Source organism: Podarcis pityusensis (assembly GCF_964106645.2).
Source record: "Podarcis pityusensis genome assembly, chromosome: 2".
Taxonomy (NCBI): Eukaryota; Metazoa; Chordata; class Lepidosauria; order Squamata; family Lacertidae; genus Podarcis; species Podarcis pityusensis.
Window position 1 is genome coordinate 78,962,585 of NC_138029.1, and position 16,073 is coordinate 78,978,657.

Below are 16,073 nucleotides of genomic sequence, written 5' to 3' on the forward strand. Positions count from 1 at the left end.
ATTTCTGTTCTCATCCTGAAGCAAAGTTCTTAACCCGAGGTACTATTTCTGGGTTAGCAGAGTCTGTAACCTGAAGCGTCTGTAACCCGAGGTACCACTGTACCATTTGCTTCAATGTAAGATCACATAACATATTTCAGGAATTTCCTTAGTAAACAAATTGGTTTAACACAAACTTACTCTGACTGATAGCTCATTAGGTAGAGCACAAAACTCTTAATCTCAGGGTTGTGGATTTAAGCCCCACGTTGGGGGAAATATACCTGCATTGCAGAGGGTTGGACTAGATGACCCTCAAGGTCCCTTCCAACTCTATGATTCTATTAAACTTAATCTTAACCAATTATGGGCAGACCAAGCAAGTCTTAATGTGGGATTGCAAGAGTAGGCCAACGCCTGCTGCTTCATCCAGGCAATATAACCCATGTACTCTATTTCATTTGCACTGTATCTCCCCAACCTACATTCAGCAAAAGGAAATTTTCCCCTCTAGCTTTCAAATCTTTTTTTAATCATTGAAATGTCCACAAAGGTTTCTGTCTTACACACAAGAAAGGCAACACAATGAGCAAAGTGAGAATCTATTTAGAAACCAACTAGGATATTTTGGTTCATTCACACCAAAATAATTTAACATCTTTCGATCTGTGCATTTTATACATGAACTACAGTCATGTAGAGGGATGCGGGTGGCGCTGTGGGTTAAACCACAGAGCCTACGGCTTGCCGATCAGAAGGTCAGCGGTTCAAATCCCCGCAACGGGGTGAGCTCCTGTTGCTTGGTCCCTGCTTCTGCCAACCTAGCAGTTAAAAAGCACGAAGTGCAAGTAGATACATAGGTGGGAAGGTAAACGGCATTTCCGTGTGCTGCTCTGGTTCACCAGAAGCGGCTTAGTCATGCTAGCCACATGACCCGGAAGCTGTACACCGGCTCCCTTGGCCAGTAAAGTGAGGTGAGCGCCGCAACCCCAGAGTCGTCCACAACTAGACCTAATGGTCAGGGGTCCCTTTATCTTTACCTTTACCATCACGTATTCCATGTGCTGCTCTGGTTTCGCCAGAAGCGGCTTAGTCATGCTGGCCACATGACCCGGAAAAACTGTCTGCGGACATCGCCAGTAAAGTGAGATGAGCGCTGCAACCCCAGAGTCGTTCGCGACTGGACTTAACTGTCAGGGGTCCTTTACCTTTACAGTCATGTAAGTCAACAGCATGGATGCACAATGACTACCATACCAAACCTTAAGACAAAGACAAAAGTTCAGCTTTAGGCTTACGTTTTTCATCATCAGCATGCACGAGGGATGCTGCTCTTGACAAAACATCCAGTGGAGTCTCCATTCCTGGCAGGATCCTGAATAAAAAGAGAAATATTTCGTAACTTTCTGAAACATGAAAAAAAAAGTGAGAAAAACATCTCATTGCTACAGAAAATAGTAAAGCAGGGACTTCTTTGACAAGCGGAGAGCAAGAATTCATTAAGATGAAATATCTGCATGTATTTCAAATCTCTGTTTTTAATTAGTTCTTCTGCAACCAAATCATAGTGCAATGTGTAACAGTTTCTTCTGGGTGATCACAATGCCATTTATCATGGGTTGGGTTTGAATGACTAACCCTCCTCACCAAGTAACTGAAGAGATACCTGTGCAATCTAGAGTCATTCTCATCTACAAGCTAGGAGCAATGCAATTCTTCAACTTCCACTAGAAAGTTCTAATCTAGAACCGAGCCAGCAACCATAGGCCCCTAAGACCTAAACATGCCCAAACAAGACTGTAAAAAAAGAGATGTAACTGTGGAAATATTACTTCCTGGCAACTACCTTCAAGGGTGCAAACTGAACCACTGACCCACCACATGCCTTGCTGGCTGCCGAAAATGGCTCTGTTGGAAAATTCATTTTGGAGTCACAGCTTCCAAACTGCATTGCAGGTGTCTTTACACTCCTCCCTAAAACAGGCAAGGGGAGGGGACGCTTCAGTGTTCAGGTTGTAGGAACTACTGTGAACACCTAATGACTGTTTTCATTAAATGGAATGGATAAGAAGATCATGGGAACCCTTTGTTTGATCTTTTAAAAAGCCAACTCAGTTCCAGGAGCACTGCATGCGTAGCCAAACAAATCACTGCTGGTATGCAGCACACAAATGAAGCACATTTAACAATCCAAACAATAGCTCTGGACGTCCCAGGTAACCCAGTTTTCTAGGCTGGTGCTAGGAATTTGAAGTCAATTCCCAGCACTGCCGGGAGCACACAAAAATCCCTGTCTCAAAAGTTTCAAAAATTATAAAGACAACTATTGCAACAAAGATGGCAGAAACAACAAATATGATACACAGCAGTATAGTTCCATGGAGCAAACAGATCTGGCCCTATTCTAGCAACTTAACCTCACCTAGGCAAATGTAACCAAATGCAACACGTTGGCTCTCATTCATGGTCTTGTTAGCCCTGCTACAGACCTTCAGACCTATAAATCTGGCAACCTGCAGAGATGGACGATGAGCTGACTCATTTGTGGTCAGCGACAGCTTTCTAATATAGACCATGAGTACCTAGACTACTGCTGCTTCTACCGGTCTGTACATGGCTTTAGGGTCAATCTCCACATGTGAATCAGCTCAGCAGGCTCGAAGCACAGATGTGCAATGCACACAACATGCAGATGTATTGATCGGCTCTGCACAACACAGTCAGTCACTGGGTTGAGGTCAAGGGTGAGGACTCCCTTTGTGAAACCAATCCCTCCTCCAAATATTGATTCTACACAGTTTAAAATGCCTGAAAGAGCGTTTCAGGAGGCTCTCTTTTTGCCACATCAACTTGACATGTATCTCTTGGAATTTCCAACAAGGCATTAAGGGAATACCCCTTCTGTTTTTAAAAGAATAACCCCACATCATTCTACTCTTTTATCCCAAATGAAATGTCACGAGCCTACATGTGCTTAAAAGCTACAAAAATTAGCTCATGTATCATATGTCATGACTGCTTACAAATAGTTTTACACAAGGCCAGTGTGCTACGGTGATTAAGAAGCACACTTCCAGGCCTAGCATCCTTCAGATGCTCTGGACTACAATTCTCAACCTTGTCAAATGGTCAGAGATGGTGGGAATTGTAATTCAAAACATCTGGAGGGGACATGATTAGGGAAGCCTGAGTTAAAGTATCCACCTAGAAGTAAGGAGACTCAAATTCAAATCAGCTATGAGGAGAGGTGGCCTCTCTCAGGGTTGTTGTGAGAATTAAGACTGGAAGCAGGAGAACCATATCTGCTGCCTTGAGCTCCTTGGAAATGCAATTATTTAGAAACTAGAAACAGGGTAGGTTTCAGCCACTTCAACAAATACTTTACACATAATAATGCCATAGTCTAAGAATAAAAGAAATTCAGGTAAGAGCATGAATTTAATATTGTAGAAGATGTTCCACAAATTGCATACAGAAACCTCCACAAAAGTAAGGCTCATCTCGCAAGAGCTTCCAGAATGGTGTGTCTTGGTCTCGCCTACTCTCCAACTGTCTCAGACTATAATTTGGATATAAATGAATGATGTTTGACCATGAAAGAGTCTACCTTCAGGGCAGCAAAGTGGATTTTAAGGCTTTATGGTTCTTTCAACATGAAAAGGGTGCTTTTGGACCAGAATTGTCATTCTTCATTACTACCACAGGAAAAAGGAATTGTATTTGTGGTGGGAGCCATTGCTCTGCTTCCATTCTTCTGTTAACATGGGCTCACCTGCCAGAAATATTGGTTACAGCAGAACGTGTGTCAGTACAAAGAGCTGGAAGGCAGAATCTTGCGGCCCTTCCACTCCTACCTCATAATTGTAAACTAAACTGCAATTGTAAACTGCCCTGGAAAAAAATAAATCCTACACTGATTCAGTTTCGAAACCAGGCCAGTTAGTTCGGTTTTCTTTCCTTAGGACATAGCATACCATCATAGTGCCAGTTCACCCAGTTGGAGGAGTACTGCTTTGTGTGAGAAAACACAGAGAGAAAGTTTTTGATATGACACTAGAATCACCTCATGCTCCTCCCATCAAACTGTAAGATTTCTAGAAGATAAGACAAATTAAATAACATTTCCTTGCTTTTCTTTTTAAACTGCTCCTTGAGATTTTTTTTTACCATCCTTACATTCCTTCATATGCACCGTTGGACGCTGTCTCTCACAGACTCTGAACTCAGGTGATCTTTTGCTTTAAGAAGCTCCCAGTGCCACAAGCTGGAGGCGTCCAGAATTTCAAACCAAAGTTGCATCACAACTGTCAGAGAAGAAGGCGTGTTCATCAACAATGCAGATGGCACTCACTGGGGTGGAGGTAGAACCGACAGTCCTATTCTCATGGAACGAGAACCAGACGCCTTTTCCTTCATGCATTGCAAAGAGGACATAAAACTTCTAGGATACTACTGCAATGCAATTTGGCTGATTCTCCTCAGCATAAGGCCATATACATGGAACAAATAAGAAAAGGAAGCAGCCAAACTGCACCTCAAAGAGCCCATGAAGCAACAGAAGCCAGAATGGAGCTGTAAGAGCAACCGGGTGGATGTGCCATCAGGTAACAGTCTACAAAACAACTCAAGGAGGACAAATTCACAGCCACTGCAAGATTTAGAAAATCAGACTTTTCTTGCCCCTCATTGCTTCTGTCTCTTTCCTGGGACTCTTTGACCAACCCCTCAGTCAGTTGACTGGGGATTACCTACTTCTGTGATCCACCCAGCAAGTCGCCGGTCCTAAAACGTCTGTTGGGTTAAACGTGCTCACGCGAAACAAATACTGGGAGACAGCAAGAAGCTGGGTGAGGCATCTTGCAAGAGCCTTGGCGAGGAAGAGCTCACCGCACGCGGCAGGATCTCCTCTCCACAAACACAGCAAGGAGCGCTGCTTCGATCAGGCAAAAGAAAGAGTCGCCTGCAGGGTTTATTCTGGGGAGCAAAGAATTCGGCTGCATTTGGACTAGTGTTAAGTTCGGGGCAAGTTAGCCCCGGCTTTAAAAAAAGGGGAGGGGGAGAAAGCGGGGTTTGTTTGCTTTTTAATGCAGCGTGCAAATCTGGATAGCGCCACTCGACCTCCCCCACCCCACCCCCCGCGCTCTTTTGCACATGCATTTTTAACATTGCAAACATTTTGAGAGGAAAACACGAGAGCTAAAGAGAGCCTCCTCGCACCTCCTCCTCGGGGTTTGGGTTCAGCTCTAGCGCGTTATCCCACCAAACAGACAAACGAACAAACAAACAAACAAACAAACGAAAAGCAGCCAGTCACGCGCGAACACAGAGTGTGCAGGGCATGTGGCAAGTCTAGACACAACTCTCTGCAAAAGCACCCGGCCTGCTTGAGGGAGGCATGGAGCGGCTCCGGCCACCAGCTCCACGCCGACGCCTCCTCCTCCAGGGGGCCGTGCGCCTCGCCTGCTTGCCTGCCTGCCCGCGCATCTCCCTCCAGCAAAGCCCCCCCCCCCCCCGCCAAGCGTGCCGGGCGAAGCGCAGAGTTCCGTCGCCTCACTCACCAGTTTGCACGAGCTCCGCGCTGCTGGGTCGCTTCCCCCCTGCAGTGCAGAGCCGAGCTGAGCCGGGCCAGGAGGGGGGCGGAGACCAGCGTGCTCCCGGCGGCGGTGGCGGCTGCTCCAAGCGCCGCTTGCGACTCCCGGCAGCCAAGCTGGGCTGCGCGGGCTCCGGCCGGAGAGAGCTCCCTGCTTGCTGATTGGGCGAGCGGGCAGGCGAGCGAGCGAGCGAGCGAGCGAGCGGCTGCTCCCCAAACAATGCGCGCCTTTGCCGAGTCAGCAGCCGCGCGAGGAAGCCCGCGCCGCCGCGCGCTGCTGGCCCAGGGAAGAATTCCAAGAATGATGGAATTCTCTTCCTAGCAGGTGGGGAGAGCCGCGCTGCCCCATTGGCTGCGGCGCCCATGAGATCAGCATACATTAGGATAATGAGGCCCTGACATCACATCCTCAGCAGGTAGAAAAGGGGAGGGCGAGGCGGGAGAGGCAGGAGGTACCTCAGCTGAAGGAGAGAGCCGCGAGCTGCCGTGACCCCTCCGGGGAGGAGGGTCGGCGCCGGCATTTATAACCCCCCCCCCCACACACACACACTTCTTCCTCTTTCCTCTGACTCCATCTCATTTGCAGTAGCGTTTTCAGCGTAACGGGCTCCGGGCGGGAGGAGAGGAATAAGCGCCCCCCCCCCCCATCAATTAGATGGGAAGTTCCTCTATCCTATCTCCTTTTCTGCATTTAGGATGTTCTGCGTGTCGCCCTTGAAGTCAACATACAGACATTTCAAAAATAATCCGAGGAATAAAGCATCAGAAATAGGTGCATATGAAAACCCACGTTTTTGGGTTGTATGTGTCAGAGCAGTAAATATACTAAGTTGAACAAGCTTCATTCAGCCTTTCATCTGGTAGTATTATTGCTTGCTTACTACGGATGACATTGCTGTTTCCATGGCAATATTTTTGCGCCCAGCAACTTGGGAAGTCAGAGTACACCCTGGCAAAAAACCAGAATCTGACCCTAGAAGTAGCAAAATGAATTTCAATAGGACAAATGTAAGGATGTACAGCAGGAAGAACCAGCTGCACCAATATAAGATGGGGAGGTACCTGGCTTGCCAGTAATACATGTGAAAAGAAACTAAGGGTCTTAGTAGACCACAAGCTTAGCATGAGTCAACAGTGTGATGCAGCAGCAAAAAAAGCTAGTGCTATCCTAGGCAGCATCAACAGAAGTATTGGAGGCAGTAATAGTCCTGCTCTATTCTGCCTTGGTGAAACCACACCTGGAATACTGTGTTCAGTTCTGGGCGCCACAATTTAAGGACGATATTGAGAAGCTGGGATGTGTGCAGGGGAGGGTGACCAAGATGATCAAGGGTCTGGAAACCACGCCTGATGAAGAACAGTTGAGGGACTTGGGTATGTTTAGCCTCAAGGTCTGCCACATGGGGACTGTAGCAAGCTTGTTTTCTCCTGCTCTGGAGGATAGCACCCAAACCAATGGATTCAAGTTACATGAAAGGAGATTCCAACTCCAGGAATAACTTTCTTAATAGTATGCAATCTGTGAATGTTATATCAACTTTCCATAATTTTTCCCAACTTTCGAGTTGGATGTTATGTCCCACATCCTGAGCCCATGAGAGAATTACATGAAAATGATGTATAGATGGTATATCACACCAGTGAAAATGGCAAAGATGTTTAGGAAAGAAAATAACAGATGTTGGAGGTGTAAGGAAAAGGAAGGAACATTTTATCATATGTGGTGGGAATGCAAATGCATTAAAAAATATTGGGAAATGATATACAATGAATTGAAAAAAATGTTTAAAATGAATTTTGTCAAACACCCTGAAGCCTTTTTGTTAGGTGTCTCAAATCAAGAGCTACCAAAAGAAAAATGGACATTATTTATGTATGCTACAACAGCAGCAAGAATCTTGATTGTACAACATTGGAAGGCGGAAGAAATACCATCAGAGGATCAATGGCAAGAAAAGCTGATGAACTATGCAGAATTGGCTAAGCTAACAGACAAACCACAAGAGAAGGGCAAAAAGGACTTCAAAAGAGTCTGGGAACCATTTACAATTTATTTGCAGAAACAACAGAATGGACTGGATTCACTGGCAGGATTTGAATAAACTTTCACAACTTCCTTTGAGTAACAGATATTTTAGAGAAATAATAAGGGATTTTATTTTTGTGTAGAAAAAGCAGGCTACAATAAATAAAACTAAATAACTCAGCAGAGGGGGAGTTGAGGGAAGTCTAGAGGAGGGGAGGGAGAAAAATTGTAAATAACACGATGAATGAGATTTGTATCATTAATTGTTATAAAATTTAATTTAAATTTTTTTAAAGGAATAACTTTCTGATGGTAAGAGCTGTTTGACAGTGGGATAGACTGCCCTGGGAGGTTGTGGGCTCTCCTTCCTTGGAGGTTCATAAGCCATCTGACATGGATGCCTTAGTTGAGATTCCTGAATTGCAGGGGGTTCAAATAGATTGCCCTGGGGGTTCCTTCCAACTCCACAATTCTGTGATTCTTTGATCCTATGCTAAAGTGGGGATTTCCTTGGGGCCATGGTGATGTACCACTGCAGCTTCTGTGTGTCATTTCTCAGCAAGGATTGCCATGGTGACCTGGTAACTTCCCAGTAGACAGGATTATTTCTATCCAATTACAAATGTAGGGGTCTTCTAGAGAACCTGGACAACAGCCTTCATCCTGACTTGCTTGCATAAAGCTTAGGCTGTGGTTAGACTATGCCCAGTCTTTATTGAACATACAGTCTGATTTGTTTACAAGGTGGTTATATCATAATGAGCATTCATCCTGGTTTGCTTGTGGAGTGTGTACATGTCTACCTGTTATACCGCTCATTAAATCTTTCAAAGGTATCACAAAATCTTAGTACACCTGGAATTTTAGCTTCTTCTTTTTTGTGCCGGTCTGGTTGATTCTCTGTGACTTAACTCTATCCACATCTTGCCTTAATAAAATTATTGGTCATAGTTTACAACTGACATCAGCTTTATAAAATGTACTTCAAGGAAACTTTAATCTGAAACAAGTCACTAAGCTCCATATGCAAATAATTTGAGAAAGTATTTCTTCATTGCTCAACTGCAAAGCTGCCGCTTCATACAGCCTGACATCTAGCCATACTCAGATGACAACAAAATGTCAAACTCTATCAGAAACACGCCACAGTCATGGCAACATTGTTCATGTGAGAAGACTTAAGGATACTCTTCAAAAGTTACTTGGAAGAGAAAAATAAGAGACAAGCTGTGTCGTCAAACTGAACTAATTCCAGATATGCTGCGAACATTGTTATACTTGGGAAATATAGTAATTATTGCATGCAACAAGGAGTTTGCTGCAGTATGCTGGCATTAAATAGTTTCTTCTTTCTGGTGACATTATAAGACAATTGCCTTCTCATACTTGCAAGTGGGGACATAACAAAGCACTCATTTTTCAAGAATGGACAAGTATTTTAGTCTACTGGTTAATTTCTCTTGCTTTTTAGTATCAGTGCCTTGACTGCATGATTTGTTCTTAGTTGCAGAGAGACTTCATCTTCTAGTGCTGCAAGACTGTAGAGATGTAAGACATGAATCTGTGAAACTACTTTCATGCATGGCAAATGGGAGTTGTGTTTCTTGAGTAGCACCTCTGCAGGCTACATTTAAAAGACTGAAAATAAAGGGAGTGGTGCATGCAGTTTGCCACATGACATGGATCAATTGTTCATAGGAACCAAAATAAAAAACCCTGTTGGATCAGCACATGCTCTTGGCCTAGCCTCACTCGTTGGGTCCAGGCCATTATTAAACAGGGAGATGGGGAAGTCCCAAAGCGTGTGTTTTTTTAATAAAAAAAAAAGTCAACATGTTTCCTTTGAAAACATGTTTAGTCTCCCCTACACACACAAACACACCCACCCTTCAAATGTTGTCTAAGAATGCTGTATATGGCATTCAAACTGTAAGAGAAACACTGTAAATGGGATGGGAAGGTCCAGACATGCCATAATTATTATAACTCAAGATCCCATAACAAAGTAGCCTTTGATGTAGCAGAAAATCAAAATCAGCCAGACTACAAAGGCTGCATTTAGTATGTTTGTTCCCAAAATATAGCACACTGAATACTAATTTTTACATGCAAAACCCATTTTTGCTCCCTATTAATTAGTTTTCTAGTTGAAATATTAATAGAACTGGTGCATTTATCTTTTATTGGAAATGTTTGCACAATGCTTCAGCAGCAGATCTATAAAATAAGGTGCATTAGGACTGAGTATGGAATTTATCACTTATATATCTCAAAGGGAAGGAAGGTACATGGAAATGGAGATTTGCATCCAAGGAATGGTTAGATCTAAGTGTTTATTGTCATTGTTTTTCTCTCACACCCATACTTCTCTCTACTACCCCTTAGTACAAAATAATACCGCAAATCTTTATCCATTGTGTTACACTGCCTCTCATATCATTACTGAAGTGCTGTTTTTGAAAGACGTGACCTGCTGTGACCTGGTGCTCTCATAACATTATAATGAGTATATCATAAATGTCTAGACAGGCATATTTAAGAGTCTGGATCAGACATTGCTCGTCCCCCACTCCCCCTTAGCGTATGAGGTGTTCCAAAAGATAGATGAATCAAGGAACTAATGGCTCATGCCTCTGCATTCTGTACAAAGGGAGAATCAGACAGCCAGACAATCAACAGATGGGAATGGGTACCTAAGGGACATTGGGACCAACAATCTTGCTACACTTATACGCTGATAGATTCTAAATTTCCTGTTTACTTAAAGTGTCAGATCAGTGTGCTGAGGCAGCAAAAAGAGCAGACAGTGGCAAGACTTAGAAAGAAAGCAATCTAAATAGCAAGTATAATGGCAAACTAACATGAATTGACCTGAAGCATCATGTAAGCCGATGATGGGCAGATTTCAGGCTTTTTGGGTCAACTTCGTTTTTTTTACTAAATTCCCAAGACCAGCCAGCCAGAGTCAAATACAAACAACATACAGCTAGAGTTAAAGAGCAGGATACCTCAGAACATGTTCTAAACCTAAGAACTTGTTTTCAGTACCAGCACCGAACAGAGTTTGCAGTCCTTTTACACACAAAAACACCACTCTGGGTTAGCTCTCTTCATTTCAGAAGCCTAATTTTGTAATTCCTATCAAGTATCTGGAAATCGGAAACCCTGGCCAATTCACTAGACATCACCCAGAAATGTGCCAGTAGATCTCCACCTATTTTCTACTCACCCACCATTCTACTTTCAACTGTGGAAACACTGAGACCCTCTGAGAGGGTCAAGGCATCTTGCAGCAGATATCCCCTGTTGTTGTTGTTGCTGCTGCTCCTCCTCCTCCTCTGGTATTCGGAGGGTATATACTGCCTTCAAATAAACAGTTCTGCATAGACTTCACAGGTTATAACTCCAAATAAAGCCATTTATCCAGGACTCTGACAAATCCTTTTTCAGGTCCTACCAAAGCTCACCACAGTCACTACATATTGTAACGGTAAACAGCATACATATAAACTGTGCACTGTGTGCAGATGTAATTCCATTTGTCTGCCAAGGAATTTCACTAAACGATCAGACATGGTTTTGAGAAAATTCCATCCACTCTCTTTATAGCTTTAACTTGATAAACGTTCATTTCCCCACCACCACCACCACCCACACAGAATCAGAATTGTATGTAACACTATTTGGCCAGAATCCAACACAGAATGAAGTATGTTTGGGTATGTTTTGGAATGTGGCCTAAATGGGCCATTCATAATTGCTGTTTTAGTTTTATCCCTTTCCTAAAAGATGATGATAATAATAATAATAATAATAATAATAATAATAGTAATAATAATTTTTATTTGCACCCTGCCCTCCCTGGCCAGAGCCGGGCTCAGAGAGGCTAACATCATATAAATAATACAATATGCATAAAAGCAAGCAATCGATCGATTAAAATGCATCCCAAAATTAATTCAAATAAATTAAAATTAAAACTGGACAAATTACAATCCTTAGGTTAAAATCGAAAGCGGTTAATACTCGCCAGGACCAACTGTTTCCACTGATATTATAATGACCTGTGAGCGGGCTGGGAAACCTCCTTCGTGCTTGTTCTTATACAAAGAGAAAATGAGTCATACTGAACCCTGACCAAAGGCCTGGCGGAACTGCTCCGTCTTGCAGGACCTTGAGGAAGGATGTCAAATCTTGCAGGTCTCTTGTGAGAGAGCATTCCACCAAGCCAGGGCCACAGCCAAAAAGACCCTGGCTCTGGTCAAGGCCAGTCTACTCTCCCTGGGGCTGTTTATTGGTCACTTTCCACAGAACAAAGCAGTTAATATCTGTATAGATTTTGTTGCTAAGTTTTAAAATCAAGAACAGCACATTAAAAGTGATCGTGCATTAAAAATTAAGAAACAAAAATACTTCATCCCTGTACAACATAAACATGATATCCTAGCATTTAACTTGTACTTTAAACTGTAGGTTGTTTTCTGTACAGCTGTTCTACCACCAAAGCAGTTCAGAGGGGGGAAATGTTGGCATTGTCTGTCTCAAGAGACAATGGAGTGTGCCTCCGGGAGGGGGGGGTGAAGTCAAAGCGCTGCACCAGCAGCACTGAAGTGTGCAAGCCTGGGCAGTGTGTAGGGCGGTCCTGGGCTGCCCGGACAACAAGTCCCCCTCTTGGCCTCAATTACGTGGACCGAAGGAAAGGAGAGCAACATGTTTGGCACCAGCTTGGCTGCAGGAGTTGCCAGAAGGAGGCATACGATAATCACAATACTATTATAGAAAAAATATATATTTAACAAAATGTGCGTATCACTTGATTCCAGTAAAACCTCCAAGCAGTTCACCATAAATATGAACATTATCAACAAAAAAGAGTTTAAAACCATTAAAATAAAATGGGAAAATGGATTAAAATGTACCAACATGTTTATCTATTTATCAACATTATTTTAACACATTAACAACAAAAAAAATCAATAAGATTTTAAAAATGATGTTAAATTCTTAAGCAATGTCAGCATAAACAATAATCTTCAATCAATAGTAAATCAGGCAGGTTTTGTCCTGTGCCCACAGTATGGGAGGAGGGATTCCTATGGGAATCCATTCCAAATAGTGGGCCCTATCACAGGGAAGGCCTTCCAGCTCTGTGGTTCCATAGATGTCCTTGTTGTAAAACAGATCTCAGTCTAAAGAAAGATGGAGGGACATATGGGCTGCCCAATGTTGCACAGGTGGGGGCCAGTGTTTCTTCTGTGAAACTGGTATTTTTTGGTGGTCCACAGAATTCCTTAGCTTTCAAAATGTGCCCCCTGACCCCACCCCAAAAGACTGAGCACCTGAACTTTATTTTGTCAACCTTCAAGCATTAAATATTATAGGATTAGGTTGCGCAAGTATACTGAGAGGGCAGCTGATTCAACGCCTGATAATATTGACTACTGTGTGTGCAAACAGACCCAACTGAAAAACACTGAGCAAGTTACACCCATACATGGAGGGTCCCAACAGGGCTTACTAAATGTTTGCTCCCTTCTTGCTTATGTGCAGGCATGGATATTTGCACAGGCAGTGTAGTAGGACATTAGGGTGAATGGGAGATCTGGGTGCCCCTCCCATTCAGACCTCCCTCTCTGCCCAATTACCAGTTACTAAGACTCAAAATGACATTGTATGCTAACTGATGGCACATTCACACATCAAATGATGAAAATGCACTGCAGGCATGAGTATCCCTCCTGCCCAGGTCAAATGATACGGCACAGCAGCTAGCTGATTATCACTTGCAGTTATTCTGTTATACTGCAGGACCAGCTGGCATTCCGTATACTGGACTAATTCATAAAGCAGAGGAGCACTAAACAGACATATGCAACAAGGTTCAAAAAAGGAGCCTGCAGCTGGGTTTCAGCTTCAGGATAGTCTAAATATAACACTGGATACTTGAGAAGTCAGATATCTAACATCCTGGAACAACATGCCATGCAATTATGCTCCATATATTGCTTTGGGGGCAAATTAGATGGGGGGGAGGGGACTGAGCAAGTGGAGAACAATAAATCTTTCCAAAGTTTGTTGTTCTATTTCTCAAGCTTGCATTGTCTCCAAAGTAGCTCACCAATTCTGTACAAAGCACAGTAGAACAGAATTCATCTGACTGCAGTCTGTGTTATAATTCTAGCACAATGCTGAACTGCTAGGGTTGGTCAGCTTGAAAACTGGGTGAAGGGTGGTTTCAAAAGGCTGTGGAGAAAAATGCAAGCAGTAGAGTTCATCCTTAAGACAGAATCAGTGGGTGAATTCAAACAACCAGGTTATTCATAGACACTTTCAGCCATCGCCCAATATCCTGACTGGTCACTTGACACTTTCAACATTTGGTGACTCATTCACAATGGTCTTTTAATAGTAGCTGCCAAAGTGAAGTCCCATCTGATGAGATTCTCGGGTGTCTGCTTGCCAACAAATGGCCTGGATCCAGAATATTTTCTCTATTCCTATGGCATCTTAGAGTTAACTCACAGCAATCTCTCCGTCTTGCTCACTGCTGAAGAATCCCACTGTTCTCCTGTCTTCTTATAAAGTGGCTGGATTTTCCCTTCTTATATAATATCCCTTATTAAGTGTGGAAAGGTGAGTCAGAATTTGAGTGCTGTCGCTCATTTGACTCTGGTTCATCTTTAGGTAAGATGGATGAAATTACACCATATACTAAGCCATGGGAATATGAGGATCTTCACATGAAGCTGGGGAAGCAAGGACCAAAGGCCTTCACTTCAGGCTGCAAGTTCCCAAGGGCAGAAGCCTGTGCTTGCTTGCATATGTTGTTTGAATTGAATGGATACAAACACTTTGATAGTGCTAAGGAGGAAGGAAAGAGCAGCTACCAAGCACCAGGATCAGTTAAAGCTATTTACTGAAGCAGGGCTAGCTAATGTGGTACCTTCCAGATGTGTTAAGAGTACAACTCCCATCATCTTGGCCCATTGGCTGGAGCTGATGGAAGTTGGCTCGGCTGGTAGAGCATGAGACTCTTAATCCCAGGGGTGTGGATTTGAGATTCAAGATTCCTTCACTGCAGGGTGTTGGACTAGATGATCCTCGTTGTCCCTTCCAGCTCTATGATTCTATGAACAATATCTGGAGGGCGGCATGTTGGCCAGACCATGAGCTATAGAGGACAAAGAGCAAGACACACAAGATTGCTAGGAAGCAGCAATTTGGGTACTAAATCTAAAAAAGTGAACACAGAAGAGCACAAAAGGAAAGAACAGAATACAAAAGTGGTCAGCATGATGTAAGTTTTTAGAAGTGCACAAAATTAAATATGCGCTTATCTAACATTAAAGGTCTGTGGTAAATGTTCATTTCCATATTTTAGAGGGACTCCTAATGCAACAAACCACACTTTTCCCCCTATCCTTCAGTCACACTGTATAATCTCTCCCATGTCTGCACACTTGTCTGTAAGAAAGACTTTTCTGAATGGGGTTTTCTTTGGCATTACAACTGAACAGGGTGTTTTCTATTAACAAAAATAGGAGGCACTCACAACATCGACTACTATAGCTCATGATTCACTTGTGGCTCTGTGCCAAAACCTAAATAGATCGTAGGCTCCAGAGGAAAGGTAGGCTACTTCTTTTTTATTTATTTTTTTTAAAAAAACAATCCACAAGAGACGTGAATGATTTACAGAGAATTGAAAGAAAAAGCTTTCAAGACTGTCCCTGCTAAAAGGGAAAACTTTTATTATGTCCTGACACATACAAGATTTACTGTACAGTCTACAATATTTGCAGAGAATGCACAACTGGAATAAGCTAGCCCACCCCCCCCATTCAACTGACTTAAAAAACCCCCACCTCTCTCAACTGCATGTAATGGCCTGTTTGTTTTTGTACACAAACAAATTCTCCACAAACCTTGCCCAAAGATGCATTATATACTTTAGCCACGTCAGACAAATAAAACCGACTCAGGTTACAGTCAAGCTCCATAACAAAGCACCTGTAATGTGTAAGAGACTCTGCTATTGGCTTGCTGGGCTTTGGCTTTACACAGAACATCTGCTGCATATAAAATGCTTAATTAGCTGTTGAACTGTGTCGGTAACTTTTCGTTTTGGTCTCTGGAACGTAGCATTTGCTTTTTCTCAGCTAGCAAGTTTCAAGTTGAAGGCAACAAGGCTCTTTGCCGAGGCAGAGGGGTTAACCTCCAGCCTCCTTCTAATCTGATCAAGTTACTTCTAATGCTCTGGCCCATATTTTTCATGAGGGTGATGTCTCCCAAAGTGGCAACTTAAGTAAACTTCTTAAACTGGTCTTTATTGTGATCGGTCCATCTCAAATGTACACTTTCCCCCCAACTGTCTTATTTTGCCTACCTTATGAAAAAGGGTATGTGAAATCAAAGTATACTTGGATATAAAAAATATACGGATGAGATGTTACGTGCACATCTGTTCACACTTCCAAA

At 43.1% G+C, this 16,073-nt stretch overlaps 1 protein-coding gene across 1 annotated transcript in view; it reads right to left on the reverse strand.

The window, feature by feature from the left end:
• Positions 1-5,650, reverse strand: part of VGLL4 (vestigial like family member 4) — a 93,524-nt gene extending 87,874 nt beyond the window's left edge. The window contains exons 1-2 of the mRNA XM_080994235.1: positions 5,538-5,650; positions 1,278-1,354 (exon numbers count right to left, since the gene is read on the reverse strand). Coding sequence (XP_080850361.1) covers positions 1,278-1,341 — 64 coding nt within the window. The 5' untranslated portion in view covers positions 1,342-1,354; positions 5,538-5,650. The remainder of the gene's footprint in view (positions 1-1,277; positions 1,355-5,537) is intronic.
• Between the last annotated feature and the right edge of the window lie 10,423 nt (positions 5,651-16,073).